The sequence below is a fragment of the Colletotrichum fioriniae genome, assembly GCF_027942845.1.
Source record: "Colletotrichum fioriniae strain IMI 355084 chromosome Unknown scaffold_3, whole genome shotgun sequence".
Taxonomy (NCBI): domain Eukaryota; kingdom Fungi; phylum Ascomycota; class Sordariomycetes; order Glomerellales; family Glomerellaceae; genus Colletotrichum; species Colletotrichum fioriniae.
In genome coordinates this window covers 2,765,946-2,775,823 of record NW_027076839.1, presented here as the reverse complement: position 1 = coordinate 2,775,823, position 9,878 = coordinate 2,765,946, and the positions used below count along the sequence as shown (strand labels likewise).

At 52.7% G+C, this 9,878-nt stretch overlaps 1 protein-coding gene across 1 annotated transcript; it reads right to left on the bottom strand.

Annotated features, from left to right (window-relative positions):
- Positions 1 to 3,329: 3,329 nt before the first annotated feature.
- On the bottom strand, positions 3,330 to 5,899 carry N0V96_003646 (uncharacterized protein; the record flags this gene model as incomplete). The annotated part of the gene is made up of 4 exons (XM_065756892.1): positions 3,330 to 4,023; positions 4,507 to 5,088; positions 5,157 to 5,177; positions 5,640 to 5,899. 4 exons carry the CDS (start codon positions 5,897 to 5,899, stop codon positions 3,330 to 3,332), a joined length of 1,557 nt encoding a protein of 518 aa, XP_065614659.1.
- Positions 5,900 to 9,878: the final 3,979 nt, after the last annotated feature.

Below are 9,878 nucleotides of genomic sequence, written 5' to 3'. Positions count from 1 at the left end.
ACTGTAAAGTTATGTCCGGCTGATACATCCTCTTATTTCGCTACGGACACAACTTCTCTATCCCACGATACTACATATCTCCCGCTGTCGTATGCGGATTTGCACGTGAAAGCAAATTTCCGCATCCGAACACCGTCTGCCCGTCTCCAGGGGGTGTATACTGTGTAGTCCCCTTCGCGAGGCCCGGGGGGGGGGGTGAGGTAAGCAAAAACGCGACCCAGGTCCCGTCCATGGGTAGTTCATCCGCCTCGGAGCCGAATTTCGGATTACACTACACCATGATCCTCTATCAAGAAGTACTTTGTACCGTGCTAAAAGGACCGAACATGGGAGAAGAGTTCGGGGCGGGAAACCGATTGAGTGAGAGACAAACGAACAGCGCACGGGCAGAAAATGGTACCTATCTTCCCAGGTTCCAGTAGCGCGCGCGAGAGAGGGAAACCCGCACACCCCTAGCTGGCCGCTGAATCCATTGATTTTCCATCCGTTCATGATCAAGGATTCCCGCGACCAGGGCGTGCGTGGTAATGTGGGAGAGACCGGACAGACAGACGCAGAGAAATGGGCAAACAGGGCGTCATTGTGAAAATGGGGTTGTTTTTGGATAAGGTAGTGAACAACAGAGCCTCATCCTCCTCCCATCATTCCAGCGCACATTTACCCGGTATTCCCATGCAGGACCCGAATTAGGCTGGGAACTGGGGCTGGAAATGGACTGCACTCTTGTTAAACGACGGGATACCGAAGAACAAATCACATTTCTCTCTCTCAATCTCAAATCTCATCTCATCTCGATTTCACCAACTGTTACCAGCTACAACGACCGGGTATCGCTCCCGGAGTGATCGCACACCTCACCCGACTGGAGCGCAACCGTTCAAGAGGACTACAAATTCGGGTACTTAAGGCTAGGCTAGGAACAACTAGGCAAAAAACCCCCCTCCGCCGCACCGTGTGAAGTGGGAAAAAGGGCTCACGATCGTCTTTGTCGTCCAGTCCACGGCCCGGACGTCAACGGCATCTAATCAAGGGTGTTCCCCCAAAAGCTTGGCGATCGCGACACAAGGAACGGGGAATTCGCAATCAACGTATTGATAGATAGCTCACCAAAAAAGAATGACGCGCCCACTAAAGCACTTGAACGAATATAGATAAGATCCGTATCCGTTCTAAATAGCAGCGGATTATCCGTAGCTCAGTGAGTGAGAGAGAGAGTCCTCAGATCCGGTTATTCCCATCCCCCGTGTCCGTGTCTGACTTGACTCCTGGCACTCTGCACATCAAGGCCCAAGCTTCCGAGACCATGTCTTGAAAAGCCGGCAGGCAGGCATGGGAAGGGGGGGAGGAGTGGAGTGGGGGATTGAGACATGGGAAAGGCAAGACACAAAACTACCAGAACCGGGCGAAATCGAATCATTGTGAGGCTCTTTTCGGGAAGCGGGAGTTTTAAGGTAAGTAGGGAGCGAGCAATTTAGCAAGAAGGGGTGGAATGTGTGGATGGCCCACTGGGATCATGAAATAAATGGATGGGATTGGGGGCTACCTAGGAACTTGGAAAGAGATGTGATCAGAGGAGGGAACAGAACAGAACAGCACACACCCTTTTCAAAAAGCCACTTTTCTCTCTCTCTCTCCCCTCCTAATTACCATCCCTCTTGTTCCTGTCAGTGAAGATTGTACTCCGTACGAACAGACAGTAAGGGTACAGATACCGTAGGCCTTGCAAGACCCCTCGACGACTTTCGTCTTCCGCGCCTATCCAGGCCCTCCGCGTACCGTACCCATGCAGAACAATCAACATAAGAACAGCAACAATTACTTCGTACAGGGGGGATGAGAAAGCAAAGATGCAGAAGAAGAAAAAAAGAATGCAGAAAAGTAACCGATCCCTTTCCCCCAAGATCCAGCAGGCTAAAAGCCAAGGGTGCAGGAAGAAAAGAAGAAAAAAAGGGGGAAGAGCGGATTTAGTTATTTGGAACTTTTCCCCCTTCCTTCTCTTCTTCCTATTTCTCTCTAGCAAATCTGCACATCTGCAGAGTTGTATTTACCGAGACGAGACCAACAGCGGAGGGGGGAGAAGGAAAGCCAAAAAAAGAGAGACACCGCATTGCATTGCATGTCGTATCTGTTTTCGTGCAGCACCGCGAGATTGGACATCTCCACTGAGGGATGCCGAGGGGCAACAACTTACATAGTACTCCGTACTTGCTCCAGAATCTGCGTGGTAAGGTAGGTATTTCTGCCCCATCACTGCACTTCAGTAGGAGCTGGCTGGCTGGTGGTGGTGGTGGTGGTCTCCACGACCGGTGTGTGGTCGCGCCTCACCGGTCCGACAACCCGATTCAGGTCGTCGTTGGTTCGCTTACGTTCCGTTCCAACGACTGTCTTTTTTTTGTGTGTCGCCAAGAACTAGCTCAGGTATTCCGTAGGCAGGATCAAACTAGACAAGGTTCGGTGTTGAAATGCTCAAGTGAAGGTTGATCGAGGTTACAAAAAAACCTTGCAGAGAAGTTGTGGCAAAACGAAAAGGGACCGCCGTAATTAGCCCCTCCATCGTCTTTCCTCACTCTCTCTCTCTCCCCCCCGTTTCTGACCCTACCTACCCGTATGATGTATCGGCTGAGACCGCCCTCCTTTTTCAGCCCCAGCTCCTGTCTACCGCTGATCATGGTCCAAGTACCTGAGGTAGAGTTGCATCCCGGGATTTAGACGCACCGTTGAGAAGCCGAGCCGACACATACCGCATGCCGCCTTCCGCATGCCAATCATGCGACTGACCTGAGACATGCAGACCTATCCCTACCCCATTCTGCAGTGTTCACGGTACAAAGGGATGACATAGGGCAGAATCAGACGGAGACTGTGTGCCTGCGTGCGTGTGTGTCTGCGTGTGTGGTTCAACCAAAGGTGCTTGGGTGGTGTATTCTCATCGCCCCTCTTTCGTCTACATTCTGTAGCTATCGTGTTTAATCCTGCCCAGGATGTTCTTCATAGGCTGCCTGCCAAGACACTCTACAAGATACTCTCAACCACATGAGGCACACATCCTATTCCTCTTCTCAGTTGTGCTCGGCCGTTGTGTTGTTTCCTTGGATTGGTATCCTCATATACAGGGTATATAATGTTACATAGATGAACGAGAGCAAACTGTCTGCACATACAGCCCTGTGCTTGTCTCTCCGATCTCGTGTAAAAAAATAAAAAAAAATAAAAAAAAAAAGGCAGAAAATTAGCAATTGTCCAAATGCGCCCTCCAACTCCGTGAAATGCAATGCAGATGTGGAAATGATAAAAACAATCACAACTATGGTTGCGGAAGTGTATGTCTGTTAACACCGCGTGTATACAATGTCGACGGTAGGCCAATACGTCGTGGCCATTGGATCCTCCATTTGCCAACATTTGCCCCCATTTTCGTTGACGAGCACTTTGCCACCAACGGGTGACGATGCTCCGGGCTGAACATCTCGCAGAAGGCGCAGAGCCTCCTGTCGATGTTCCAGTGCGGCCCAGTGGATGCGTGCCTCATCCCAAACCATACTTGCAGATTCGACTATAGCGCTTGCAATAGCCAGTTGGTCCAAAAGTACAGGAAGTTCTGATAATGAACCCTCGGCAGTGAGAACATCGGCAGCCTCCAGTACCGCATGGCTCATGAACGGAGGAGGCGCGCTCAGTGGGGCTCGCCGAGCTTGAAGTAGTGCTTCCAACATGCCCGTGATCTCCAGGACTTGTTTAGCTTCCTCTTGGATCCTCGAGAGGTATTGCATCCGGGTTGCTGCCGTTATTCGGCCCGAGGCGTACGAGTGCCGGTGGATCTTTACGAGACCGTGGTGGAACAAAAGATGAATCGTAAGGAATGTGCTGAGTGTTCCATCCTGAGCAGCGAGGTCCAGATTGCTTGGGCTGTAGGTAAACTGTCCAGGAAGCGACTTACGCCAGCCGAGTAGTCTCCTGACGGAGCTCTCAACAAATACTGCTGACTCTCCATCCGAGGGCAGACCATGTTCATTCCTGTAGACACTAGACATGATGTCTCCCCAGACGGCCACTAGTTGGATGAGATAAGCCGTTAAGGCTAAACGTTGATCCACCATTTTGGACGAGCTTGAAGCGAGCGTCGGGAAGAAGGGTGCCTGAGAAGCCTGTTGACTTTGAAAGACTTCCGATTCGCATGGTAACCGGATGAATATGTCTAAAGGATGCAAACTACCAAGCCGATCGGGGAACATGCCGTTGAGTCGCTCGAGCACAAAACATGCCCAGTATGTTCGCCTCCGGCTCTCAGCAAAGCCTTCTCTATCCAAGCCGTATGGATAAGTTTTCTGGCGAGCGTCGATCGATTTGTCGAGTTCTAGGTTTAGCTGGAGAAAGATGGCTATCGAGATGGCCGCACTGATCAAATCGTTTGCTTCACTGGCTCTAGACGTAGATATGTAATAGACCGCCAGGAGTAGTCGAGATTGCGCAAGCTGAAGGCTGGGTGTAAGCTGTTGCTGCGCGTACCGTGCGACCTGAGCGTATTCGGAGGCGATTGTTCTTGGTCCACCTGACAAGGTGACTCCGACGGCGAGGATGCTATAGGTGAGCATCAGGTCTTCTGGAGACTTTGTGTGAGCATTACCAGTCAACCAGGTTTTAAACGGCATCTCGGGCAAGAAACAAAGGACCATGGTGCTGTCCGTGTGTACGAAGAAGGAGGAGATTACGGTGCTAACTGACTGCGGGTCGGAAACATACGGGTCTGATTGCCATGCTCGGTGAAGCACATCCTCATGGATCCGAGGGAGCTCAATTGGCTGGCGGTGTTGCCAGGCGTTGACCTTTGCCGTCTCTGGCGTCCGGCTCATCAAGGCGGAAGAGTCGCTCGGCATCGAGGGGTACGAGTCGAAACCAAGGCGCATCCTCTTGTGAGGCATTGAGGGTTCTGGGCTGGGCTGACGGTACGTGGTTCGAGGAGAAACAGACGCGCTGGAGTTGCTGCCAGGACGGTGCATGTCGTTTGAGTTGGCCGAGCCTCCCAGACGTCTCAAGTCCTCTGGTTCAGCAGGGGGCGTGGATGGGGAGGTGTTGTGGCCACCTCGCGGTCTGTAGAAGCCATCTCCATGTCAGTAAAGTAATGTGAAGACGGCGAGCTACTTGTCGAAACCACTTACGCGTTCTTGAACTTGCAGATCCTGCCGAATTTCTCGCATTGGACGCAGCGAGGATAGTCCGGGTCGCACTTGATTTTCTTTTCCCTGCAGGTCACACACGCAATCGCCAGTCTCTTTCTTGGCTTTCCTGCCTTTGTCACACCCCAGTGAGCGTTGACTGCCTCGCCATCAATGACCGTCTTGCAGTGACTTCCATCATCGTAGAAATAACACATCCCTTCACCCGGCACTTCGGCGGCACGAACGAATCGTGGGAGAAAGTGGCTTCCTGTCCATATCTTTGGCCCGAGACCATCTTTAGATGGGATTCCTTCTGAGTTCGTTGTGCTGGCAGACGCCGATGCCTGCAAGAGACCAGGTCCAGAAGGGGAGCGCTGATCTCGGTAGGAAGAGCCAGAGTCTTTGTTGCTGGAATACTGATAGGACATCCTGTCATGGGAAGCCCGTAGTGGAGGCTGGTTCTCTCTGGATACCAGAGCGTACTCGTGCTTTCCAGCGTCATGATGCATCGACCACTTGCTGCTCAACCCAACGTCAGATCTCGACTCGGGACGCATGTGTTCGGATTCGCGGTATCTCGGTGATCCAGGACCGGAGAAGGAACGGGACAAGCCATGCAGGGCCTGCCTCTCGTGGTCATATCTGGCATCGTAGGTACTCCTGGGCTGGGACATCGTTGGAGAGCTTTCCTGAGGCGGGAAGTACGATGTGGCATAAGAGCGATCGTTGGGAGGTTGCGGCATACGCGGGCGGTCCAAGGGAGATGTCGCCGGGTAAGGGGCCGGCCGCTCGGTTAGCGGAGAATGCAACGGCCGGAGTGGTGGAGGAGGTCCAAACAGACTGCTCAATGATGGCAGTTGCTGGCGAGGAGCGCTTTGTGTCGAATCCTTACGAGTCGAACCGCCTTGAGCACCTTTGCCGGCGGTCGACATATCGGCCGCCGAGCCATGCTCGTAGTTGGACATGGGAGGGGATATGGGACCAAACCTGGCGTCCCAGAGCTTTTCGACAGGAGGAGATGGCCTGGAAGAGTAAGATGATGATGATGGGCTAACCAGCCCGGGCGGAGAGTCTGGAGCGGCCAAACGGGGATGAGGTTCCAGAGCTAGAATACCCATTGAGAAGGTGAAGTGATGCCGTAGATGGGAGAGCCGTTTGGCATTGGCGACCTTTAGCACCTCGGGATGCAGTTGAGTCGAAGTCTACGGCCTCGATGGGCAGACAGCAAAGCCAGGAGCAGGCACGGGCAGGTTATATTGCTCAGGTCAAGATTCAAGCTAACAAACCGGGCTGGCACACAGCTCTTATTAAGGTTTTATGCCACGTCCGGGGTGGCTTGAGAGAGAGGAGCCCAGTAACCGAAAGGTCGTCAAAGATGTTCGTATAGGAATGCGGAGTGTCGGTGATATGGCGAGATCGATGAGACGGTTGATCTGAGAAGTGCTTCACGTCTCTTGTCGGCAACGGTATCCGATGAAAGTTGGACGTGTTGACTGGTCGTTCAAGGAGAGACAAGCAGGACGGAAGAAGGTAGAAGAGGGCGAGTGAGGGTGGGATATAATGGAGTGATGGAGCCGGGTGGCTTTTTGAGCAGTAGGGCAGGCGCGGAGAGCGCCTCAAGGTATGCACATCCTATCCACCCAAATGTATATACGTTCACGGGAGCTGTTGCCCAGTTGCCCCCCTTCGGCCACACTCATCGTAACGAGCTGCGAGTGAGATAGACCGAGGGGCCAAAAGGAGACACTAAGGCACAGGACCAACAGACTGGATTGGCTTGGCTCGTTAGATTGGGGAAGGGAGCCGGAAGGGGCACCGATAGAGTGCTGCAAGTGTATACGACGGGTAGGAAGTACCGTTCGTTCTAGGCGCACACACGTGCGGTGCATCTTCCATGACCCTTGCCCGTGTCTCCGCCATCTTTTCGGCTTGGCTAGGATCATGGATGGGGGGGTTGAAAGCCAAGCTAATTCGACTTAGCGTCTCTTCGGCACCGACGGCATGGCGTGGGACAGTGGTCTCGTCGACGGTTGCGAGAGGAAGACGAGCGAAGTCTCTCTCTCTCTCTCTCTCTCTCTCTCTCTCTCTCTCTCCCATCTCTCCAGGCCATGTACTTTGTAGTGTGTCCATACCTACACCACGGTGTAGAGTACGTATCTCGGAGGGAGACACAGCTCGCATTCCCTCATGGCATTAGTGTGACGGATAGGGCCTGTACCCAGCGTTGCAGCGCAATAAGGAACAGCGATGGTAAATTGGGGCAGTTGGGTCAAGTTATGCTCGATGAGGGAATCCTGGCTGCATGTTTACCAGGGTCCAGGAGAGAGAGTGGATGATGGGGGGTGAGTTGCAGCAGAGGGGTGACATGGAAATCAGAGAAGAAAGAACCCGCGAAGGGAGAGCTCCCGGTAGACGCTCTTGGAGGGCTGGTCAGGGATAATTGAGAGGTGGTAGGGGTTTTTTGCCTTAGGGATCCTTGGAAGCCGGGGGGAACGGGAAGGTTAAGACGGGGGAGGCAGTGATGGCGACAACGTGCGAGGCTTGGTCAAGTTCTGACGAAGGTCCAAATTATGGCAACGACGTGACAGAGAGTACAATACTTTGTACTGGAATGAGCGTACAAATCCTTCAAGCAGAAGTGCCCAGAAGGGTCAAAAGGGAAAAGGCATAAAACTCATGAAAAAGTTCATTGATCCCTTGAGTACCGAGTATTATAGTTTTGAATGCCTTGAATCGCCTGTGTCCATGTCTTGCTGGTACATGTCGAGGCAATAAATGTAAAAGGCAAAGGATACGTGAAGCTCGACGAGATTGCCAGTCTACTACGTATGGATATTGGCTAAACCGGGGCCGATGCACTGCAGCGGCGGCGGCGAGTGCTTCGTGTCATTCTTCGTTGTTTTGCTTGTTGGACGTCTGAAGGATGCACGATGAGGGTCAATATTCCCTGACTAAGACCCACCCAGAATGAGCCCAGATGGCGGCATGGACGTAACGAGATAGGCTCGGACTGCCGGGCGAGAAAAGGAAATAACGAGAACGGTGTGTCGGTTGTTGGTTCATTCCAAGAGAGGTGGTTGTGGATCTCCGCGCGGGGTTTGGTCTCTAAGAGATACCCATCACGTCAATTCTGAGATTGTGAAAACGACGAAGAGGTAAAGTAGGTATGTAATCGGGCTGGCCGCGTTTGTCAATGTACACATAGTATGTTCGCGTTGCACATGCTCGTGGGTATAAAGTATGATTAATGATTATCCGGTAGACTTTGGATGAACCCCAAGGAAATCGGCCCAATCCCAGCTCAGATATAGTGTGTTGGGGAGTTAGGTTTACTCAAACACTGTGCATTATGGGCATCGGATAGAGTTGCTGGCCCGCCGGTCTTCTTCTTCTTCTTCTCTCGAGTCGAAACAGCACAGGGCCATCAACCGCAATGAAGCAATGTGTGGACTGATGAGAACTGAGAAGTTGGAAGAGGTACTTGACCATCCGGCGTGGGAGCCAGTGGCGCAAAAGTACCTACCTGCCTGTCCTGGGAGGGACTAAAGTAGTTCTTACAACGTCCTTGCGGGCTCCATGACGACAAGGTTGGATCCCCTGCAGCGATAGCAGAGGCTAATAAGACGAGTCCGGCATCTCTTCATTAGGCGGATCCCATCCCCCTGGGTACACTGTGACGGTACGGGGGCTGCGAAGATCTGGACCGGACCTGAGCTGGCCTGCAGCCGGCAGCACAGCGTGCAGCGAGGGCAAAGAGGAGCTTGATTCGGCGTGATGATGGAGCTCAAGAGAAGGATTTCCGCACCGAGGCTTGCCGAGCCATGCACAAAATCTGCACATGTATCGTGTTTTGAAGTGCTGTACTAAACGACATCAATAATTCTTCTTCAGCCGAGGGGTCTTTTTTCTTCGTGTTCTTATGTCATCGTATGATCTGAGGGGCCGTTGCCAATTTGCAAACCCATAGATCCTCTCTTCATTTCATTTTGTGAGAGCGTCCAAGGCGCATATCTCAGAGTAGCGCTGAAGGAAGGATGGAGCGTGACAACCAGATGACCGGCCAGGCGCAGTGATAGGTATTCAGCAATCAGACAGAGCCTTTGGCCAAGGTCAATGCCTGCCGACGAAACTCTCATCTTGGCGGCGGATTTAACAGCCTCTCAGAGTCTTGGATTGACGATCAACTGGCAAGACGAGACAAGACTAGACAAACCAAGAACGAGACGTGGTTTTCGGGCTCAGTAACAGCCCACCAGCCAGCCGTCAATAGCAGTCGCATCGACGCTAACAAACAGGGGAAAAAGAGAGACAGGCTAGAGCCAGTCGTTGGTCTTTGTCGGTTGTGTGTCGTAACGAAAATCATTAGTGATGGCGCCGCTGGCCCGCTTCAGTGTCTAGCGTTCATGTCCATCCATCCTTGTGGTTGGGGACGGATGTGTGGCTCCCCATTCGTTCTTGATGTCGGTAGCTGGGAGTTTTCCGTGGCTCCGAGTCCGACTTGCCCACCCGTTGTTGGGTCCTCCGTCATTGGGGCCGGCCGAAGGTCTTGGCCTCTGCATTTTTGCAGCCGTAAAATAAGGTGCCATAGGAGCGTTGTCCCCCCCCCCCCCCTTTTTCGTACTGGCAAGATACAGTGTCCGTAGTTGAGGAATCCTCGAGAGGAACTTTTGGTGTCTGCAATGTCGAGCACGAGGCGAGGGAAGATCTTGGCTAGGGTGATGG